This window comes from Acipenser ruthenus, chromosome 18, assembly GCF_902713425.1.
Source record: "Acipenser ruthenus chromosome 18, fAciRut3.2 maternal haplotype, whole genome shotgun sequence".
Taxonomy (NCBI): domain Eukaryota; kingdom Metazoa; phylum Chordata; class Actinopteri; order Acipenseriformes; family Acipenseridae; genus Acipenser; species Acipenser ruthenus.
The window spans coordinates 14758859-14783444 of record NC_081206.1 but is presented as its reverse complement, the minus strand read 5'-3'; the positions used below and the strand labels follow the sequence as shown (position 1 = coordinate 14783444).

Genomic DNA, 24586 nt, shown 5'->3' with positions numbered 1-24586 from the left:
GACTTAAATCTTTTGTCTTGCCCATTTACCCTCTGAATGGCACACATACACAATCCATGTCTCAATTGTGTCAAGGCTTAAAAATCCTTCTTTAACCTGTCTCCCCTTCATCTGCACTGATTGAAGTGGATTTAACAGGTTACATCAATAAGGGATCATAGCTTTCACCTGGATTCACCTCGTCAGTCTATTTCATGGAAAGATCAGGTGTTCCTAATGTTTTGTACACTCAGTGTATGTGTATATATATATATATATATATATATATATATATATATATATATATATATATATACAGTGCCTTGCGAAAGTATTCGGCCCCCTTGAACTTTGCAACCTTTTGCCACATTTCAGGCTTCAAACATAAAGATATGATACTGTAATTTTTTGTGAAGAATCAACAACAAGTGGGACACAATCATGAAGTGGAACGAAATTTATTGGATATTTCAAACTTTTTTAACAAATAAAAAACTGAAAAATTGGGCGTGCAAAATTATTCAGCCCCTTTACTTTCAGCGCAGCAAACTCTCTCCAGAAGTTCAGTGAGGATCTCTGAATGATCCAATGTTGACCTAAATGACTAATGATGATAAATAGAATCCACCTGTGTGTAATCAAGTCTCCGTATAAATGCACCTGCACTGCGATAGTCTCAGAGGTTCGTTTAAAGCGCAGAGAGCATCATGAAGAACAAGGAACACACCAGGCAGGTCCGAGATACTGTTGTGGAGAAGTTTAAAGCCGGATTTGGATACAAAAAGATTTCCCAAGCTTTAAACATCCCAAGGAGCACTGTGCAAGCGATAATATTGAAATGGAAGGAGTATCAGACCACTGCAAATCTACCAAGACCTGGCCGTCCCTCTAAACTTTCAGCTCATACAAGGAGAAGACTGATCAGAGATGCAGCCAAGAGGCCCATGATCACTCTGGATGAACTGCAGAGATCTACAGCTGAGGTGGGAGACTCTGTCCATAGGACAACAATCAGTCGTATACTGCACAAATCTGGCCTTTATGGAAGAGTGGCAAGAAGAAAGCCATTTCTTAAAGATATCCATAAAAAGTGTTGTTTACAGTTTGCCACAAGCCACCTGGGAGACACACCAAACATGTGGAAGAAGGTGCTCTGGTCAGATGAAACCAAAATCGAACTTTTTGGCAACAATGCAAAACGTTATGTTTGGCGTAAAAGCAACACAGCTCATCACCCTGAACACACCATCCCCACTGTCAAACATGGTGGTGGCAGCATCATGGTTTGGGCCTGCTTTTCTTCAGCAGGGACAGGGAAGATGGTTAAAATTGATGGGAAGATGGATGGAGCCAAATACAGGACCATTCTGGAAGAAAACCTGATGGAGTCTGCAAAAGACCTGAGACTGGGACGGAGATTTGTCTTCCAACAAGACAATGATCCAAAACATAAAGCAAAATCTACAATGGAATGGTTCACAAATAAACATATCCAGGTGTTAGAATGGCCAAGTCAAAGTCCAGACCTGAATCCAATCGAGAATCTGTGGAAAGAACTGAAAACTGCTGTTCACAAATGCTCTCCATCCAACCTCACTGAGCTCGAGCTGTTTTGCAAGGAGGAATGGGCAAAAATTTCAGTCTCTCTATAGAGACATACCCCAAGCGACTTACAGCTGTAATCGCAGCAAAAGGTGGCGCTACAAAGTATTAACTTAAGGGGGCTGAATAATTTTGCACGCCCAATTTTTCAGTTTTTTATTTGTTAAAAAAGTTTGAAATATCCAATAAATTTCGTTCCACTTCATGATTGTGTCCCACTTGTTGTTGATTCTTCACAAAAAATTACAGTTTCATATCTTATGTTTGAAGCCTGAAATGTGGCAAAAGGTCGCAAAGTTCAAGGGGGCCGAATACTTTCGCAAGGCAATGTATATATACACAGACGTGCTCAAATTTGTTGGTACCCCTCCACAAAAAACGAAGAATGCACAATTTTCTCTGAAATAACTTGAAACTGACAAAAGTCATTGGCATCCACCATTGTTTATTCCATATTTAATAGAAATCAGACTTTGCTTTTGATTTTTCATTCAACATAATATTGTAAATAATAAAAAAAATCAAAATGGCATGGACAAAAATGATGGGACCGCTAACCTAATATTTTGATGCACAACCTTTAGAGGCAATCACTGCAATCAAACGTTTTCTGTAGCTCTCAATGAGACTTCTGCACCTGTTAACAGGTAGTTTGGCCCACTCTTCCTGAGCAAACTGCTCCAGCTGTCTCAGGTTTGATGGGTGCCTTCTCCAGACTGCAAGTTTCAGCTCTTTCCATAGATGTTCGATAGGATTCAGATGAGGACTCTTAGAAGGCCACTTCAGAATAGTCCAATGTTTTGTTCTTATCCATTCTTGGGTGCTTTTAGCTGTGTGTTTTGGGTCATTATCCTGTTGGAGGACCCATGACCTGCGACTGAGACAGAGCTTTCTGACACTGGGCAGTACGTTTCGCTCCAGAATGCCTTGATAGTTTTGAGATTTCATTGTGCCCTGCACAGATTCAAGGCACCCTGTGCCAGGCGCGGCAAAGCAGCCCCAAAACATAACCGAGCCTCCTCCATGTTTCACTGTAGGTATGGTGTTCTTTTCTTTGAAAGCTTCATTTTTTCGTCTGTGAACATAGAGCTGATGTGACTTGCCAAAAAGCTCCAGTTTTGACTCATCTGTCCAAAGGACATTCTCCCAGAAGGATTGTGGCTTGTCAATATGCATTTTAGCAAATTCCAGTCTGGCTTTTTTATGTTTTTCTTTCAAAAGTGGAGTCCTCCTGGGTCTTCTTCCATGGACCCCACTTTCGCTCAAAAAGCGACGGGTGGTGTGATCAGAAACTGACGTACCTTCACCTTGGAGTTCAGCTTGTATCTCTTTGGCAGTTATCCTTGGTTCTTTTTCTACCATTCACACTATCCTTCTGTTCAATCTGAGGTCGATTTTCCTCTTGCGGCCGCGCCCAGGGAGGTTGGCTACAGTTCCATGGACCTTCAACTTCTTAATAATATTTGCAACTGTTGTCACAGGAACATCAAGCTGCTTGGAGATGGTCTTGTAGCCTTTACCTTTACCATGCTTGTCTATTATTTTCTTTCTGATCTCCTCAGACAACTCTCTCCTTTGCTTTCTCTGGCCCATGTTCAGTGTGGTGCACACAATGATACCAAACAGCACAGTGACTACTTTTCTCCATTTAAATAGGCTGAATGACTGATTACAAGATTGGAGACATGTGTGATACTAATTAAAGAAACTAATTAGTTTGAAATATCACTATAATCCAATTATTTATTATCTTTTCTAAGGGGTACCAACAAATGTGTCCAGGCCATTTTAGAATATCTTTGTAGAATAAGCAATAATTCATCTCTTTTCACAGCTTCTTTGCTTTATTCTATGACATACCAAAGGCATGCAAGTATACATGATAAAATAGCTTTTAATTTCATCACTTTTCAGGAGGAATGAAGCATTATTTCAATGAGCTGTAAGGGTACCAACAAATTTGAGCACGTCTGTATATATATATATATATATATATATATATATATATATATATATATATATATATATATATATATATATATAAAGCTCTTACTGGCTTTAGTAGGCTAATCTCTCTTTTTATTATATGTCGTTTGCTAAATGTATGAAATCCAAGTTAACCTTCGCCAGCATTCTATGTATATCACAGAGCCCAGTACCAGAGTCCAGTGAGTGGTGCATTCCATACCCTAACCACTGTCTGTATAGAAAGTGCTGCTGCACTTAGGGATCTGTTAAGAACAGACTAGTGAACATTCTGGGATGAACCAGCTGCCAGGAACCGGACGAGCACTAATGGAACGAATGGCCCTCTTTTGTTCATAACTTTGCTAATTGTCTTGTTTGTATGTTTAATTTCATTCGTGTCCTTTGAAGCAGGCCTTCCATCTAAACTGTTGGAATTGTTATTAATTTAAAAAATCATTTTACCAAGACTTGTGTACATTTATGTAATTACTACTGATCTTCTTAAATGTTGAACTCATATTTCAGCATTTAGGAGGCTGTGTGGTCCGGTGGTTAATGAAAAGGGCTTGTAACCCTGGTTGAAATCCCAGCTCACTCACTGACTCATTGTGTGACCCTGAGCAAGTCACTTAACCTCCTTGTGCTCCGTCTTTCGGGTGAGACGTAATTGTAAGTGACTCTGCAGATGATGCATAGTTCACCCACCCTAGTCTCTGTAAGTCGCCTTGGATAAAGGCGTCTGCTAAATAAACTAATAATAATTTCTTTAGGAATGAAAATGGGATTATTATTATTTTATTCCTTAGCAGACGTCCTTATCCAGATTCTTATAATTACTAGAAACTGTTTATTTTACACAACATATGGAACTATGGTTATTGACATGTATGGTTACTGTCAATTTTACACTTTCTTCAGATCACAAACACATGCCATGTTGCAACAATGTGTTGTGCAAATTCCATTATTATTTATGTAAAATGCTCTTCCAAACACCAATTTATGAACTCTCTTGCCTCATGACCTAATTACAATCTGTCTCAGTGTAGCTGGTGTAATATTGTAATCTCTGTGAGGGTATAGCTGGTGTAATATTGTAATCTCTGAGAGTATAGCTGGTGTAATATTGTAATCTCTGTGAGGATATAGCTGGTGTAATATTGTAATCGCTGAGAGTATAGCTGGTGTAATATTGTAATCTTTGTGAGGGTATAGCTGGTGTAATATTGTAATCTGAGGGTATTGCTGGTCTAATATTGTAATCTCTGATGGTATATCTGGTGTAATATTGTAATCTCTGGGAGGGTATAGCTGGTGTAATATTGTAATCTCTGAGGGTATAGCTGGTGTAATATTGTAATCTCTGAGGGTATAGCTGGTGTAATATTGTAATCTCTGTGAGGGTATAGCTGGTGTAATATTGTAATCTGAGGGTATAGCTGGTCTAATATTGTAATCTCTGAGGGTATATCTGGTGTAATATTGTAATCTCTGTGAGGGTACAGCTGGTGTAATATTGTAATCTCTGTGAGGGTCTATCTGGTGTAATATTGTAATCTCTGTGAGGGTATATCTGGTGTAATATTGTAATCTCTGTGAGGGTATATCTGGTGTAATATTGTAATCTCTGTGAGGGTATAGCTGGTGTAATATTGTAATCTCTGAGGGTATAGCTGGTGTAATATTGTAATCTCTGTGAGGGTCTATCTGGTGTAATATTGTAATCTCTGTGAGGGTATAGCTGGTGTAATATTGTAATCTGATGGTATAGCTGGTGTAATATTGTAATCTCTGTGAGGGTCTATCTGGTGTAATATTGTAATCTCTGTGAGGGTATAGCTGGTGTAATATTGTAATCTGATGGTATAGCTGGTGTAATATTGTAATCTCTGAGAGTATAGCTGGTGTAATATTGTAATCTCTGAGGGTATAGCTGGTGTAATATTGTAATCTCTGTGAGGGTATAGCTGGTGTAATATTGTAATCTCTGTGAGGGTATAGCTGGTGTAATATTGTAATCTCTGTGAGGGTATAGCTGGTGTAATATTATAATCTGATGGTATAGCTGGTGTAATCCTTGCAATGTGTAACACCCCTTATAAAGGTGCTGTAAACAGTGGTTAAAGCGTAACACCTTAAAAGCATTGCCAAGCATGGGGGATGAATGGGAACTATGGAAGCGCATATATCAAGGGCTGGTCGACCATTGCAAGCTGCAAAATGACCATCAAACACACACTTCAATAAGTGTCACGATGGCACCCTTAAAAGCATTGCTGTTAGTATACAAAGCTGCATCTGGCAGACTTCAAGGAAAGGCTGCTAGTAGCAGCTCGGTTAGCAGGTGCTTCCGAAACAAGCCAATTGGAAAGCCTGATTCTTCTCCAAATTGATTACTCCATCGGTCGTTCTAAACAACAAAACGATTTAAAAACAGCGCTGTGTCCTGACCCTGTACATTAGCACATGATTAAAATGAATCTGTTATCTAGTACCAGGCAGGCTTCAAATGTCAGGTTCTATCAATGCACATGCAACCTGCCGCAACGTCAGCCCCAGCGCATCGGGGCAGCTACTTCAACCTGAAGCAGTGATCCCGCCCACCGCTGCACTTAGAAACACAATCAAGTTGTCAATCAGCGGGGCTCTGGCCAATCACTTGGCAGGGGTGCCCCTTGTTGTTCCTAAGAGGTATTGATTTTCACACATGATGGAGCTCGCGGGAGATACTTATTGATTCACCTTTGTACACCTTGTTCGTTTTAACCTGTCTTTGGATTTTTTGAAAGCACGTTTTTAAAGGCATGTTTGTTTGTTGTTTTTTTTTTAGACCGATTCCATCATTTCAAATATAACAAGACTGTGCGCATTTGGGTTGGAAATAGTGATATGGGAAGTGTTAACAATAGTGTCTGATGTGATGTGCACTTTCTAAAAAGGCACATTGTAGCGATTAGTTTGTGTAGCGGTGCTTTACTTTGATACGTGTGTAAAGGTGGTTATTGTATGTAGCAATTGCACGTTTTAGGATTAAACAAACAATCGGTAACATTACAGGGGTCGTTGTAACTGGACGGCAATGATGCGAAATGATGCGTCTTTAATATTATGAACTTGAATTGGTACAATAACTGCTCTCCGTGAAAAGCGGGTATTTTAAAGGTTTGCTGTATACAATGCGAGCATCTCCGTGAAGGACGAAGCTAACACAGCCGAGCCGAGAGCCCCAGCCTCTTTCACCTTTGTGTTGTGATTTCTTCTCAGTCTTGTTTCCCCCCTTAGCATCTGAAAAGGCAGCCCTGAATCGATGGCGCAGATGCTTCTTTGACAAGACAGTAACGCACATTACCGGTGAGTTTCCTTTAAAAGAAAGTTAAATACAATTGTAGGCAGAGCAAAAGGGGTGATGGGGAGAATGCATGCATTGAAAACAGTGTCCTTTGTGTTTTGCAGAAAAAAAAGCCGCATCATCCGTAGCCTTTACAGTGCCTTTTCCGCAGCACTGTGCTGCTGTTGCTAGCTAGACAGAGTGCTGGTGCTGTTCAGACAGACAGAAGCAATCTTTGTTCTTCGGCTCGCATCGTTCACAATACATCTTCTCTCATGCCGAAATGGACACGAGCTTGTATTCGGCGCGTTGTCGTTTGAGATACAAAAACAATAAATGAGATGGCTGGTGATTTTGAATTCTCTTAGTACACAGAGCAGCGTGCATGCCAGCAGAGGAGCGTTGTAAAAGAAGTCGCCATGTAGCAGTTGTGTTGCGAGTTGTAAATAAAATAAGAAAAAGAGACAGGGTTGGGAGGTCTTTGCTTTCTGAGAAGGACCTCCTCCCTTGGTAAAAAAAACGTGTGTTTGGAGGAGTTTGCTTTATAATTGGAACAGAGCTTCCGTTCTCTTCACTTAATCAAGATGCGGATTAAATAGACAATTTAGCCGTACATTGAGTGGGTGGGTGGACATGTTAATACTTGGCGTGTGGCCGTTTACTTCTAGAATGCGTGCCTAGAGAGATTATCTTCGGTGTGGAGCAAACATTAGTTCAAAAGCCGTATTCTGCATAGTTGTGATATATTTTGTTCTAGCAGTAAATGACGCCTTGTGATTTCTTGCTTTGGTTTCTATGAAGAGATTAGGTTAGGAAGACGTTTATATTAATACACACCTGTAAACCCATGAAATGTTTGCATTTCGTTAGTATAATAAGCGTAATAACAAAGTATTGACAGAGATTTAGCAAGCAGCTCTTGCGCCAACGAGGTCACTTTGTTTACAAAACCCGTTATGTAAAAACAGATCTTCGGCGTGCTGCCAAATTTGAACCGTCTGCTCTGTTAGTAATAGAGAAGGGCGTTCTTGCAACATATACTGAGTGTGGAATATAAGATAATATGTGTGTTATAGTACTGGAGAAACGGAGCGTGACAGCGAACAGTACAAAGAACAACACCGCCCCTCCGAACGGTCTCTCACAAAGTAACAATATGTCGGGGTTCTTGCAGCTGCAGTAGACGCAGTGGTTTCATATAATAATAATAATAATAATAATAATAATAATAATAATAATAATAATAATAATAATAATAATAATAATATGCAGTGTATGTTTGCATGTACATGACAAAGACATTATGCCCTTTTTATGTTAAAGTCGATATTGTGTTAAAAAAAAAGCACGTTGATAAAACGTAGCTCGCTACCCGTGACGGTGATTTTGTGTAGTACGGTATTGGGGAACACAATGTGGCTCGGCTACGCAGCGCTGTGATGATGCTGGAAGTGAGCTGGGAATTAATGCCTGGTTGCCTACTACAACTGTGAAATCAGAATAATGTCCTCCTAATTTGCTAAAATGGTTAAACGGTTGTATTATTATTATTATTATTATTATTATTATTATTATTATTATTATTATTATTATTATTATTATTATTATTATTTGTAAGTCGCCCTGGATAAGGGCGTCTGCTAAGAAATAAATAATAATAATAATAATAATAATAATAATAATAATATTATTAATAATAATAAGACTGAGAAACACCTGCCATAGCACTGTAAATAGGATTCAGAGCCACCCTGAGTTGATTCAACATGACCAGTCTGCACAGTGATTTCATTAAGTGACCCTTCTAGCTGATTACAGTCTGTAATTCCTTCAGAGAATTTTGCATCACCCTATAGAATAAACTCATTTTGCTTCATAAAGTCCAATGAAACATGCTGAATAATGTTACGTTAACTATTGAATTACACACTAGCCATAGCTGTAGAGAAATGCAGCCTTGGATACAAATGCACCTGTCAAACAAGCACTAGCATCTCTGTTGAAAGTATCTGCTGCCCAGCCCATTGTAACCGATACTGACTTGAAACCAGACCTGGGCTCAATTACAATTACAGAAATTACAATTACACTTACAGTAATTACAACTGTACTGAAAATAACATAAACAACTACACACATTCACATGTTTACTCTGTTCTAAATAATCACAGGTACAAATACACAAACACCATGTCACTTTTATTTTTTCAAACAAATGGGGTCACTAAAAGTGATTGAGAATCTGAGAATAATGATCACTCGATGTAAAACACAACATGGAACTACAGATGAGATTTCATAATGAGCTGTTCACATGTATTTCAATTGAAGTGTAATTCATTTTGACCGTTGGTCTCTGATCAAGATATACTGTTCTTTCATTGTTTGGTAAATGCAATTAGATTTGATCTGCTTAAGCTGCTTCTAATGTCAAGCATATGCTTATCAAATTATAACATTGTGAAATAATAACAATGGCAAGTAAATGTGTAATAGAAGTGTGATTGACTGGGTCTAATTCTATTGTATAGTTACAATTCCAAGTACACAGGTGTGCCAAGGCTCCACTGACTCCAATTACAATGAGGTGGTTAGAATGGGAATTGACTGCAGCTCTGATTGAAGCAGGGAGATGCAGCCTCTAGAGAAGAGCTTCCCAAGCCCTGGTCCTGGGGACCCCCTGTGACTGCTGGTTTTCATTCCAGCTGAGCTCTCAGTTACTGAACTCAACCCTGAATTGAACTAATTACTGTCGCTTAATTAGACCTTTTTAATTGTTCTCGGCTCCTAAAAAAGGTGCTGATTTCAAGTTACTTATAAAATAGTATAGTTAACTTGAAATCTGCAGCTGTTTAAACGCTGAGAACAATAAAAAGGTCTAATTAAGCTTATGAGTAGTTCAGGTACTGAGAGCTGCGCTGGAATGAAAACCTGCACACGGGGGTCCCCAGGACCAGGGCTGGGAAGCACGCCTCTAGATGTTACTTTGCAACAATACTGTTTGCATAACAAAGTACATATCGCAGGCCTCTTTAAGAAGGGTGTTATATTATCATATGTTGAATCTAATTTTTGTGATGCTTTTATAAAATGTTATTAGTATAGCATATATTTAAACTTTACTTCCTAAAACAAATTACAAATGAAATGCTGTGCATAGTTTACAACGGCACAATTAGCATCCATATTCCTGCTACAGTTTAGTTCATGTGTGTTAAAAACAAAGTTCCCTTGGAACTGGAGTGAGCGGTTTTTATGTTTTTCGTTTTACTTTTGTCACAAGGAGTTCACGGTATTAGTGAGCTCTGCTTTCAGAGCTGAGCATGCTCAGGGCAGTGTCCTGTAGTGGTAACTTAGGGTTGTGGCCATCGTGTTAATAAAGACAGCCACTGGTCAATTCAACACACAAAAACTATTCTATATATAACAGAAACATCTCCCAGATATACCCCTTAGCAGGTTCCCATAGTAAAATATAGCACAGTGAAAGCATGGTAAAGCACAGGTAAGTATTGTAAAGCACAGAGAGGTGTGGTAAAGCACAGAGAGGTCTGGTAAAGCATAGGGGAGCATTGTAATGCACAGAGAGGTATGGTAAAGCATAGGGAAGCATTGTAAAACAGAGAGGTATGGTAAAGCATAGGGAAGCAATGTAAAACAGAGAGGTATGGTAAAGCATAGGGAATCATTGTAAAGCACACAGAGGTATGGTAAAGCATAGGGAATCATTGTAAAGCACAGAGAGGTATGGTAAAACACATGAAAAGAACACAGACAGGGAAAGCTTCAGAATTGTCGTGCAAATCTACTGTATTAAACTTTTAAAAGAGACTTCACAGTACGTTTTTTTTCGTCATTTATCCTTCCATTCTAGTTTATAGTGGCTTGTTCAGTACCCTGGAACTCACATTATACAAGCTGTATGAGCTGAGATACTGAGGTCACTAAATTTTAATAAGCCAGTTCATTTTGTCTATATCTTAAGTAATCTCAACTTGTTGAGTTTTACAATGCAATAAATAACTAACTAAACAAAAGCTATCGATGAGTTAGTTAGACCAGTGTTAAAAATACAAAGATTGCTAACCAATAGTTCATCCCTGCCAATTGATGGGTCTCTCTCTGCTTTAATACCCTCTAATAATAATACCTGGAAGGGTGTTTGCCCAACCCAGCAGATCACACGCCAATGTGAATATGCTCATATGTCTATTAGTAGCTAGTGGAGGTTGTGTATTGTTTTGAGGGAGCACATTGTTATAACATTCTCAAATCAATCCCAACAAGTCACAAGCTTTCATTAAAACACTTCCAAATATCTGTCTGCATGCATCCATACACACAACCCGTGCCAGTCTGCACACATAAGAACACAGTATGAATGTGTTAACTGAGTAGTCTGTCAGGCTGTTTATATTCCCTGTTTACTCTACCTATTGAAGGCGTGGTGCTCATGTGTTTAATATGCCCTGTGTTGTGTTCATAGCTGGGGGGTGTTTGCCAGTGTTTTTGGGGAACGCTAACGCTCTGTTAATCTGTACCTGGACCTGTTTCATCCCCACTCCAGTTAGAAAGTGTGTGCACATTTTTTTTTTTTTTCATAAATTTAGCCGTTGCCAATTATTTTTATTATTTTCTCCCAATTTGGAATGGCCAATTATTTTATTATGCTCAGCTCACCGCTACCACCCCTGCGCTGACTCGGGAGGGTGAAGACGAACACACACTGTCCACCGAAGCGTGTGCCGTCAGCCGACCGCTTTTTTTCACACTGCGGACTCACCATGCAGCCACCAAAGAGCTACAGCGTCGAAGGACAATGCAGCTCTCGGGCAGCTTACAGGCAAGCCCGCAGGCGCCCGGCCAGACTACAGGGGTCGCTGGTGCGCGGTGAGCCGAGGACACCCTGGCCGACCTAACCCTCCCTCCCCCCGGGTGGCGCGCGGCCAATTGAGCGCCGCCCCCTGGAAGCTACTGTCCCCGGTCGGCAAAGGAATAGCCTGGACTCGAACTCGCGACGTCCAGACTATAGGGCGCATCCTGCACTCTAGGCAAGTGCTTTTACTGGATGCGCCACTCGGGAGCCCCTGTGTGTGCACATTTTAACAAGCTGTAAGAGAAACTAAATGTCATAGAAGCAAACTTCCAAATATTCAAATAAGCATCCAGCCATGTGAGAAAACAGTATGTGCCCCTCCAGTTGGCACACACTATGAAGTCATTGGTGTTAATTCGGTTTCCTGTGAAGCGATTTCTTCTTCAGGTTTCAGGGTGTATTAGTATTAACCAGTACTGATCAACATGTTCAGGTGCCAGTAGAGTGGCTCATTTTAAACAAGGGCATGCCGTGTCATTACAGCACAGTGCACAGCAGGGGCCAGTGTTTGTCAAGGCTGCTGATAAAGCAGAGCACAAAGATGTATAGACTGGAAGAATTTAGTACCAAGAAATAATTCTATTAGTGTACAATTGCACCCTACAACTTTAAATACAGGACTTCAAACTGTCTGATCTAGAGTCAGTGAATTACACCAGTGCAGGTGTATTAAACTGAATGTCTATTGAATTGATCCAGATCAGACAGAACACTAGTTAAAAAGCAGTATATTGTAATTCCAAGGTTTATTGTTTTGTGATTGTGTGTGAGTGAGGCAGGTCCTGATGCCATGGTCATTGCACAGTGCTCCCCCATGCATTTCCCATGGGTATACTACGCATTTCCCATACTATACCATGATTTGCCATGTTTTTTAGTGTGGTTTACCTTGCTACTTTGGATTAAGGCTTAGATTCACTATTATTCTTACACTTTGCAATGCTTTTATAAATTCTATGAGGGGTTACATTCGCAGACAATATTATCGGCACCCTATGCTTATTATACCATAATTCAAGGTAACAGATTAAGGACAAGCATTTAATAGACTTAAACCACTTTTAATAAAACAAAAAGCTAAATACACAATGTCTAGTAATCTAACAAATAATTTTTATAAGACAACAAACTTATTTCATTTAAAGTATTCATTCATGACAAAAGTATTGCCCCCCCTGCTTTAGTATTTTGTGTCTTTTGCTTTTATTACGGCTTTCAGACATTTATGATAATTCTTAACCAGTGTGTTACATCTTGTTGGTGAAATCTGGGCCTGTTTCCTTCAGCTCAGACAGATTGGATACACAATGCTTGGCTACAGCTTTTTTCAGATCAATCAAAAGCATTTCTGTTGTGTTGAGATCTAGTGATTGCAAAGGCCATTCCAGAACTTTTATCTTCATTTTCTTCAATAACTCCAGAGTTGAGTTAGCCGTATGCTTTGGGTCGTTGTTGCGTTGGAAGGTCAACTGTCTGCCAATCATCCTACGAGCAGATGGTATCATTGTACAGTCATCTCCACCTAAGAGAACACCCCTCGGGAAGCAAGCAAAGTGTTCTTATAGCCAAAGTGTTCTCTAAGACGGAGTGAGCCACCAGACACAATATGAATCGATAAATAAATAAATATGTATTACTTGTCATGACGCACGTGCATCAACATATGGAATGAACAGAATAAGTAAGAGAAAAGCAATAGGCAAGTGTATGTTAATAAACTATAATAATAAAGTAACAGACAAACTAAACACCCCTACACACTTTAAAAAATGCAGCAGCACTATACCAGGCATGCACATTATTTAACAGAATGGGAAACACCAAATTACTCTGTTACTAGTGTCTGATTCAGGGTTTTTTCAGGCGCTCGAACAATTTCCAACTTTGTGTAGCAAGAGAAACAGGAGGCGCATCTTACGGTTTGTTTACGTGCCATTTTGTAGCGATGAGGTGCACTCGTGGAAATCAGAATACAAAACAAAGCAATGATGTGACAGTGGTTCTGGAAAGATTGAATAAACCAATCAGTGTGCGTCAAGACACTCGGGATGACAAGTCGCTTTTGAAAAGACTGAATAAATCATTTTAATTTAAATGTGATGATGATAAGTTATACTGTGTCCGTTGTGAACAAATCGTTATCGTTGCCAAGAAGGTGTTCTTTTAAGTGAAGTTCCTGTTCCTTTAGCCAGAGCATTAACGATGGGAACAATCTGTTTCACCACAAGGGTGTTCCCTTAGGGGAAGTGTTCTCTTAGGAGGTGTTCCTATACGCAGAGACTACTGTACTTTGTAGAATTTTTGATACATGGCTGCATTAATTTGATCTTCAATCACATGAATGTCTCCAGTCCCTGAACTGCTAAAACACCCCCTTATCATGATCGAACCACCTCAATTTTTAACTGTAGGTACAAGAGTTTCTTCATTAAAGGCTTTCCCTTTTTTTTCTAAAAACATCCTGTTGTCCATTTTTGAAAAGTTCTGGTTTAGTCTCATTGGTCCAGAGAATTTTGTTGAAGAATTTCATATATTTTGGCAAATCTGTTTTTTATGAATTTAGGGGGCAGACGGGGCAAATAGGGGGCAAGCAGGGGGTAATGAAGTACCTGCCGTTCCTGGGAGAGCCTGCCTGCTGTGTGTGATTACCAGCTGTGGAATCGAATCAGCAGGTCGGTGTGTTCCAGCAGGTCCTGTTTATACACCAGCGGGCGAAGATCGTCCACACCACCCCAGACATATCACCCTTAACCTCCATCTCAATGTCCTGCCTGTCACTCAGCAGTGAATGCACGCACCCACACAGCACTCGCCTGTCACAGCTACCTGCCATTGTCTGCTGTTCCTGTTTATCTTTGAAGGTCACCCATTATAATCGTGCCTCGGCAGAAGCTTCTTTACCTACACAGCTGAAGGGCTGAAGATCGTCCACCCGGACAAAGAGACAGAGACATCTTGAAAAGCTCCGATCGCTCGTGTGGGTGAACTGGGATTGGCGCCTAAACAAGAAGCCGAAACCACATCTGGCCGGGTGTGTAGCCGGAGTCGGGTTTATTTATAGACAAGAATGAAGATTAGTTCCGATCTAAAGTATAGCGAGGTGAATAAGCGGGCCCTCCATGTATCAGGGAGTAGCGCTGCTGTTTACACGGCACCTTTTATTAGATAGTTTTTTATTTTGCTTTTGTACATTCCTTTGTATGTCCTCCGTGCGCTACCAATGCAGGTAGTGTCACGTGAGTGTCTGTGTGTGTGTAAATAAAATCTGCACACCTGCGTGCCGTATCAACTCCAACCTCTGTCTGGATCTCCTACCTGTCACTCAGTAGCGAGTACACACCCACACGGCTCCACCCTGTTACAGTGTGTTAGTGAATACTTCTGTCCACTGTACCCTTTAAAACTTAATAAAAGGTTTATGCAAAGAAAAAGAACCAAGCAGATTTGCAAACATGTCACACTTTAGACACATATATAGAGCTCCAAGTGTGATGAAATGCTGTCTGCCTTTCCATCTGACCGTATGTCACATTTTTTAAAATTTTATTTATTTATTTATTTTTTTTAAATGTAGTCGTTGCCAATTAGTTTTTATTATTTTCTCCCCAATTTGAAATGCCCAATTATTTTTTAGGCTCAGCTCACCGCTACCACCCCTGCGCTGACTCGGGAGGGGCGAAGATGAACACATGCTGTCCTCCGAAGCGTGTGCCGTCAGCCGCCCGCTTCTTTACACTCTGCAGACTCACCGTGCAGCCGCCTCAGAGCTACAGCGTCGGAGGACAACGCAGCTCTGGGCAGCTTACAAGCAAGCCCGCAGGTGCCCGGCCAGACTACAGGGGTCGCTGGTGCGCGGTGAGCCGAGGACACCCTGGCCGACCTAACCCTCCCTCCCCCCGGGCGACGCTCGGCCAATTGAGCGCCGCCCCCTGGAAGCTCTCGTCCACGGTCGGCTGTGGAATAGCCTGGACTTGAACTCGCGACGTCCAGGCTATAGAGCGCATCCTGCACTCCAGCGAGTGCTTTTACTGGATGCGCCACTCGGGAGCCCCGTATGTCACATTTTTATACATATCCAGTATATCTATCTATCTATCTATCTATCTATCTATCTATCTATCTATCTATCTATCTATCTATATATATATATATATATATATATATATATATATATATATATATATATATATATACACACACACTTGAATGGGGATGAATTGAGGAACCTGCCTGTATGTATGAAAATATGGTGATTTACTTTTTAATTAATGCTGATATAACTTTCACATTATAATGTACCACATCCAAATCACACAGGGAGTCATCCAAGCTGTGAGTGAGTTGAAGAAGTCCCATCTTATCTCACACTGTGCTCTGGGTTATGAGGTGGATTCGGTTGTACAATAACTCCCTTGTTTTCCTGTTGTGTTTGAATAGACCTTCGTGACTTTGTGCATACTGCAGAGCTGCAGTGGAAATGCAGAGGGGACCAGTGCTACTGAACTCAGCCCGTTGGGCACCGCGCCAAACCCCAGCCTTGCCTTAAGGGCCCCAACCAGAGTTCCATGCAGCTCCTGGACCCCCTCAACAAGTGTGCACTCGATGGAGCCTGAGTCCTTGTGAAGTGAGTGGGCTTTACTTGGTTTGTCCTGAGAGAGGAGGGTCTCCCTAATGAGCTCCCTCAATTCATTTAGAAAAGTATTTATTATTTGTTTATTTAGCAGACGCCTTTATCCAAGGCGACTTACAGAGACTAGGGTGTGTGAACTATGCATCAGCTGCAGAGTCACTTACAATTACGTCTCACCCGAAAGACGGAGCACAAGGAGGTTAAGTGACTTGCTCAGGGTCACACAATGAGTCAGTGGCTGAGGTGGGATTTGAACCGGGGACCTCCTGGTTACAAGCCCTTTTCTTTAACCACTGGACCACACAGCCTCCTTGCTTGTAACAAATTGTGTCGTGATGGCTGGGGTATGTGAAAGTGTAAAAATACAAAAAGAAACGTAATAAATTCAATGGCAGACATTTCAACTAGAATAAGACAAGAAGACATAGAGAAAGGCCCTTAGTTAAAATGCTTGTCATTTAATTTATTTTCTTTTAGTATTTTTAGTATTTCTACTCTAAAATTAGAAATACTGTTCAGTAGTTCTGAATGGCATGTGAAAGTTACATGAGAAAATGGCCAGCATGCATAGGATTTGAAAGTAGATTGTGGTGTGTTCTTGTCAAACTTCATGAGCATATCTCTTTGGTTCCATCTCTTTCTTATCATGCACAGTGATATTGCATTTTATGTGAAAGACGTTTAACAAAATTGTCTTAAAAATTGGCGTTTCTTACACAATGATGCAAGGCAACAAATGATAAATGGCAGGATACAAATTAGTGCTGGAACAAATATTAAAATATCAGACATATTCGAACCTGTGTTCATCCAAGAGCTGATATGAATCTGTAGGTTGTTCGTTGATCTGTTGTCCTTAGAGAACAGACTGGGGATGCACTCTAAATAAAAAAGTACGGTACTAGAAAACTCAGCTGATGTAACATACAATGCCATTACTTTGTAAAAAATGACTTACATGAAAAATGATATGACAATACTCGAAGTGTGCTCATGCAATGACCCAGTTCTTTATAGTGTTTCCATCACTGCTTTAGAACTATATATGGCCACAAAATACACCACCAAGTCACCAGTACAAGCATTTCCCAGCAGCGTTTTGTTCCTCATTGTTTGCTCATTCTTGACTGTTCTTCCTCAGTTGACATGGATGATGAAGATGGCACCTGTTTGCTTGATGTTTTGTGGTGAGTAGTAGCAGCAGCCATCGCCCATAACCCCTAAAGCATGCCGAAAATTCACATTCTGAGCCGCTTGTATGTATGTATGTGACAGATCATATCGAGTGCTCTGCCTTGCCTCGCAGCTCCACTGCGGATGGCAGTAATCTTTTCTGATGTGTGCTCTCTCTGTTGCAGTGAATGTATGTATGTGACAGATCATATTGAGTGCTCTGCCTTGCCTCGCAGCTCCACTGCGGATGCAGTAATCTTTTCTGATGTGTGCTCTCTCTGTTGCAGTGAATGTATGTATGTGACAGATCATATCGAGTGCTGTGCCCTGCCTCGCAGCTCCACTGCGGATGCAGTAATCTTTTCTGATGTGTGCTCTCTCTGTTGCAGTGATCCCCAAGCCCTGAATGACTTCTTACATGGGACCAGTGAGGTAGGCCTTTGTTTACCGCACTGCAGTGCTCTACAGCTTTCACTGTAAAGCCCACATGTCAGTAGCGGGGGGGTGGTAGTTACACAGACAAAAGTTACCCAAGATAGAAATGTTTGAAAAAAATCACATTATGTGTAATCTGTCTCTCTGATCCCTCAGCAGCTGGAGACTGAAGACCTGCTTATTAACGCTGCTGGGACAGACAGCTCCCTGTTCACTGATTCCACTGTGAGTATATTATGTAGGCCTAGTATACAGTGTAGGCAATAGTGATCTAGTATACAGTGCAGGTAATAGTGATCTAGTATGCAGTGAGGGTAAACGTGATCTAGTATACAGTGTAGGTAATAGTGATCTAGTATACTAGTGGATTACATCACTGTTATAGACAGTGTAGGTCATGGTGATCTAGTATACTGTGTAGGTTCAGAACTCAAAAAGCTTCAACCACTGTAATCAAGTCGCTGTTTAGTTCTGTGTTCCGTAATGTGACTTCTTTAAGTTTATTTCAAAAGTAGATTTGAAAAAATGCTATTAAAGAAATCAAATACAAATATACCATAATGTGTTTGTTTTTTATATGTGAGATCTGTGAAATGATGGTAAAACATATTAGGTAAGTAGAATTCCCTGTATATTGTTAGCTCTGTGAGTTATCTAGGCGTGCAAAACTAAATATGATTGTGTTGCAGAGCCCGGTCTCCCTGCTGGCTGATGACCCCCCTGTGCAGGGCACCCCTCCCCCGGGCTGCGTGGACCTGTCCTTCCTGGAGGAGACTCTGCTGGGATCTCCCCCCCGACCCTCGAGTGAGGGTCCGGGGAGCGAAGAGAGGGGCGAGGAGAGGGAGGAGGAGGAGGAGGTGGAGGTGGAGGAAGCCTGCGATATCCTGCGACAGAGCCTCCAGGAGGCGGATATCACTGAGCAGACCCTGGCAGAGGAGGCAGGCCTGGCTGCCGGAGCCCTGACCCATCCTGGGGATGTCCTGCCCCTGTACGAGGCGCCGGTCAGTACCCCCGGCCCTGCCGCCCCCTTCCTGCCCAAAGCACTGACTGTGCACCCACTACATGGGCTGGTGGCAGGCCTCCAGAACATACCCAAAGACACCCAAGGGGCGGTGGACCCCCCCCAGCCCTCCTTGATGGCTGTTGGCCCTGGCTGCCCCTCACTCTTGGGAAAGCCAGCCCCTCCCCAGCTTATGAGCCTCCTCCCAGGGACTGTTTTCCCCACTCCAACCATGGAGCAGCCTCTCACCCTGAACCCGGCCCACAGCTCCAGTGTTCTGATTCAGAAGGCCCTGCCGAACTTCAATGGGAGCTCTCTGTTCACCAGCGCCTCCATCGCTAATGCACTCCGAACCAACCCCCAGCCAGGCCTCTTCTTTCCCAGAGGACCCTTGATGCCCATCCAGCCCAAACTCCCCATCAGCATCCAGCCCAGGCTGGTCCAGATCAGCCCCAAACCCCCTGGCACTGCCATCACGACCGCCCAGCATCCCAACCCCCCATCAGGGCTAACCTTTGTCTCTGGTAGCCCCTCACAGAACCTCCTTCTCTCTGGGCCGCCACACAACAGCATCGTCAAGCAGCAGCAGCAGCAGCAGCATCCTCCTCCCCAGGGCCTGGCCAAGCCCGTCAGCTTGCAGCTCCTGAACCAAGCCGGCAGCATCGTCATCCAACCCCAGGGCATCTTCCCAGCTCCCAACCAGTTCATCCTGCCGGGACATCTGGCAGGCAACCCCCCAGTGACGATCCCTCAGCCCACGGCTGGATTGACCAACCAAAGCTCTGCTGGTCAGCCCACCCAAGGGGTCAGGCGGAACTCCTCTGGTCAGGTGATGGACACACCCCAGATCCTCCCTGGCCAGTTGAATTTCGGACCGGTGTTCACGACGCCCAGTGGTCAGTTGGCAGTGAGGCAGGGCACCATCCTCTCGGGCCCCCTCCAGTTCCAGCCTGGTATCTTCCAGATGCCAGCCCACCTGGCCGGAGCATTCACCCCCCAGCCGCCCGGCCCTCGAGGGGGAGCAACAACTGTGCAGCCGCCCCAAACCTTGCTCCACAGCGCCCCCTTGGCGAACCATATCACAGTGCTCAACAGCTCTGGAGTGCTGGGTCGAGCAGTGAGTGTCCAGCACAGCGCAGACCTGGCCTCGCTGTCCATTGTGAATGGACAGCCCGTGGTCCCGGGACAGCGGCCCACACTGACTCCTCTGGTAGGAGCAGAGGGAGCCCCCAGAGCTCAACCGTCAACAGCACACAGAGAGGAGAGTGTGCTTGGATTGCAGGGACCCCTCAGTAATGGGCAGCTCCTACACCTGCAACAGGTAACTGCTCCAGTCCCGTCTGACTGAGGTCAGGTGGAGAAAAGGATAAGCAGGATGCTAGCTTTCCATGTTGAAAAGAAACCATGATACATTATGGTTCTAAGTGAGGAACACAAAAATAATCAGTCAGAGAGGGAAGACATAAACACAGAGGGAGTTGTTTCTGTCTTTACTCACAAATTGATTAATTCAGTTACCCACGAAGAACCACCGTGTTTTCTGTTTATACCGCTCATAGTTAACCATTTACTAATGATAGGAATATTTTTAAAAAAAATTGGTTTTACGAATTAAACATTGGCTGTTGCTGTGAGGCGCTCTGAATTCAAAGGCTGGCGAAGCTGCTATTGTGATGTCACACTGCTACAAGCTGCCCAGTGAAATATATAGATTGCTTACTGTTTAACTAGTAAGTGACTGTGACCCTGTATAACTATATGTTTATATACGGTATGTATCTTTTAGCCTCAAGTTCAGAACCAAATCCACCTCCAAACTGCAAACCAAATCCAGCCCCAGTCCCAAACTCAGCTACAGATCCTGCCTGCCGCCGTGCTCCAGTCGCAGGCTGTGTCCTCACTCCAGGCCCAGGCTTCAGCTCAGCTGCTGGACCCGGCTGCTCTTGTGAAGGACAGCCTGCCGTCAGAGCCAGCAGGCCCTGGCCCCCGAGCTGTTACTGGGAACAGCGCTGACCCCAAGCAGCTCGCAGTACAGCATCTGCAGCAGGTAGGCTCAGAGAGCAAAACAAAAAAGGGTCATTATTGTCTTTAAATAATTTGTGAATAGGGCCCATGTTTGCAAGACATGGTAAATAGTACAGCTGAGCAGATACTCTGAAAATCTGAGAAATTCCCTTTTTGTAAATTTGTAATTTTTTTTTTATTTAGTGTGTGCAGTTATTATGCCCAGTCGCTTTTCCCCTCACCCCAGCAATTTCCCACATGGCTCAGGAGTCCTAAAGGTTCAGAGGGCGTCCTCCGATCCCACGACCAAGCCAGCTTTTTTACCCAAACTCGAGAGCAGATGTCAGCGAACTACCAACCTCTGGAGGACAAAGGCCAGCACTGCACGTGTCTGCCTTTGAGCTCTCTGGGCGCCTGGCCAGTAGGGTTATCTTTTGCCTCCCTTCGGAGTCCCCAGCGAAGACCGGCCTACTTCACACAGCCATGACGCCAACCACTATTTTATCTTTTACCTGTTTGATATCAAATTATTTTGAGTTCACTTCCTGATTTTCAATTTGCTCGTTTCCATAGAAAAGTGTCAACTGTGCAGTGAATTGTGGGATTGTAGTCCTGGGCAAGATTTAACCTCTGATTAAACTTGACAAAAAATACATGTTCCAGTGTGCACAGCAGTATTCAGTCATCGTGATTCTCTCTGGCTTTATCTGGCTTTGAGCTTCCTTTGAATTACTCTTGCCAAAACCATGATGCATACCTGCACCCATACAAATGTCTAGCTGATTTTTACATTTAACACATCCAATCGTGATCAAACCTGGCTTCGACATTCTGTACACATCTGAATCTGTCTGTCTGCATGAACACATGTCTGACTTACATTCTTACATTCGTTCACTCACTCTTTGTTTTTTGTTTTTTTAACAGCAGGTCCTGCAGTTGCCAGACCCACCTACCAGTAACACTGTAACCACTCCCTCTTTGCTTACTGGCCAAACAGTGGGCCTGCCATCCACACAAACCAATCACAGAGAGACATCAGCCCCCACTAATCCTGTGATTGGACAAGCAGTGACCCTCTCCTCTCCGCTGGCCAATCAGAGGCAGGCAGTGACACCCACTCCCCCAGTGAATGGACAGGCAGGGGCCCTGTCCTCCCCTCTCCTCGGACAGACAGTGACCCTCACAAGCTCACAGAGTGGGGCGACTGTGACCCTGCTGACCCCAGTGAGCCCCCCACAAACTCACCTGCCCCCCTCTGTGCAGCAGTCCGGTCTCTCCGTGCAGCCTCAGCCACCTCTCCAGATGCTCTGTCGGAGCAGTGAGTATCAGCAGCTTTAGCAGACTAAGAGACAAGGCAATCATGCAGTCAAACATCCCCTCAATGCAGCACTATTCAATCTGCTTGTCTCAGATTGTTGCTTATGAAAGAGCCACACTTCATGACAGGGGTATCAAAGTGATAACTACAGGGTGCTTTGAGTGTAAGAGGAGTCTTCCTAGTGGATATATGCCGAGGCAGTCCAGGATGTTATACTAGAGAGAGAGGCTGCTGTCTCCTTGATGTAGCATCTAGTTATAGATATTACATGACAAGTGTTTAGTTATTTTCAGCTAATGCCTTCATCAGTGGTAATTACAATCTGTGATTCCAATCTTTCACCTGCAGTATTGATGGCTGTTGCTAGGATTTGTCGTATTTGAGTGGCATGAAGTTTGACTCGGTACATTTCTCTCCGCAGAGCCCTCTGCTGTCATTGCTGTGGACGGGAAGCTGAGCCTCGGGGTTGAACCCGAATCCCGGCAAATTCAGGGGCAGGTCCAGGGCCTACACATCAAGCCACTGGGGCAGCCAGGACCACAGGTAGAGGGAGGGCTTTCGTTTTGACATCAGGCTGTGTATTCAAGTTAGTAGCAGCGGCACCAAAAATGATTCTGCAGTAACTTTCAGAAACCATAATTATCCCCCGTTGGTGATGAAATCCTCTTCGATGGGATAAAATAGAGGCGGTTGTACTTACGTATGTCCATGCAGACAGTAGTGTGTACGTTATTAGACCCCTCAAGATGTGTCATTTATATCCTTTATATACCTGCCTGCGTGAAAACCTCTGGGGGTGAGTATTGCCATTTTCGGTCAGTAATCAGTTACATAGAAACAATGTGTGAAAATGTTAGACCACTTTAATTAGGCATCTTAAACAACTTCTAAAAGTCTCAAGCATTTTACGACTTGTGGCTGGGTGTTCCTTTTCTCTTACTATTTTAAATGAATTGCACGCATGGCCTATTAAAGACATCAATTCAATTAGACCATCACTAATTTGCCTATTTTGACAATTTTCCAAGATTTTCCATTACAGTGGTTTAATTTCAAATCAAAACAACAGAATCAATGGGTTGTTGTAATAAATGTGTGTGTCACACTTCACACAGCATATGTACCATGAACAAATTATACAGCAAAACATGAGCAATGAACCTTTTCAAAAGCACTTTCCATGAAGTCAGGCAGCTTTCACTGCCATTGGAACAAATCCCTTCAGTAATCACAGTGCAATAGCAAACAGCACCACAAGGTTGTTGTCCTTCTCCATGGCTTGTTTCTTCATTTTAACCAGGTTGTATCAATCGTGTGCAACTATGGGGCCACAAAATGCAAAGTAATTGAGTTAGTTACCAAGACCCCCTACAGGCACTCCACGGTGCTTAATTCTGTCTCATATATGAAAGGGATCCTGTGCTGTTTCAGTCACAGTGACTTGTCTTCTCTTTGACAGCGTCCAGCCCTGACGGTGAGTGTGGAGAGGTGTGTCGTCACTCAGCTCACAAGACAAAGGTCAGAACCAAACCATCACCGCGCAGGGTTATAGAGGGTTGCACATTAAACATGGTAGGAAGTGAGATCTTACTGCAGAGTTGTGTTCATTAGTCCCATAGACTTCAACTACTCCTGGGTGATGTAACTGGGAAGTACAATCAAATCTCCAGCTCTGAATCACATCGAGCTTGGTACGGATCAGCTGATATGTCAAGAAGAGTGGGGAAAGATATCCCCCAGACGTTTCCTCAAGAGCTTGTAATGCTGTGACAATTCACCTAGAAACTGTGAGACATTTGACACAGTTTCATATATGGCAAGTTTAAAGTAGGTCATCACAAATGAATTCTGAATTGGTACCGCTGCTTTTCCTTCACTATACAGGGTGTCCCATGAGGCAGGCTTCATAGGCAGCATTGCTGTAGTTGTGTTCAGTGGATTGCATCGCTGTAGTTGTGTTCAGTGGATTGCATCGCTGTAGTTGTGTTCAGTGGATTGCATCGCTGTAGTTGTGTTCAGTGGATTGCATCGCTGTAGTTGTGTTCAGTGGATTGCATTGCTGTAGTTGTGTTCAGTGGATTGCATTGCTGTAGTTGTGTTCAGTGGATTGCATTGCTGTAGTTGTGGTCAGTGGATTGCATCGCTGTAGTTGTGTTCAGTGGATTGCATCGCTGTAGTTGTGTTCTGTGGTTTGCATCGCTGTAGTTGTGTTCTGTGAATTGGATTGCTGTAGTTGTGTTCTGTGGATTGCATTGCTGTAGCTGTGTTCT

At 42.9% G+C, this 24586-nt stretch overlaps 1 protein-coding gene across 2 annotated transcripts in view; it reads left to right on the top strand.

Moving 5' to 3' along the window:
- Positions 1-6219: 6219 nt before the first annotated feature.
- LOC131698629 (BRD4-interacting chromatin-remodeling complex-associated protein-like) overlaps positions 6220-24586 on the top strand; it is a 24021-nt gene continuing 5654 nt past the window's right edge. The window contains exons 1-11 of one of the 2 annotated variants that reach the window (XM_058991256.1): positions 6220-6900; positions 14615-14784; positions 16191-16377; positions 17525-17570; positions 17946-17988; positions 18151-18216; positions 18681-20312; positions 20778-21038; positions 21923-22316; positions 22738-22859; positions 23776-23834. In XM_058991256.1, coding sequence (XP_058847239.1) covers positions 17530-17570; positions 17946-17988; positions 18151-18216; positions 18681-20312; positions 20778-21038; positions 21923-22316; positions 22738-22859; positions 23776-23834 — 2618 coding nt within the window. In that variant the 5' untranslated portion in view covers positions 6220-6900; positions 14615-14784; positions 16191-16377; positions 17525-17529. The remainder of the gene's footprint in view (positions 6901-14614; positions 14785-16190; positions 16378-17524; positions 17571-17945; positions 17989-18150; positions 18217-18680; positions 20313-20777; positions 21039-21922; positions 22317-22737; positions 22860-23775; positions 23835-24586) is intronic. The other variant, XM_058991257.1, reaches the window with a different exon arrangement.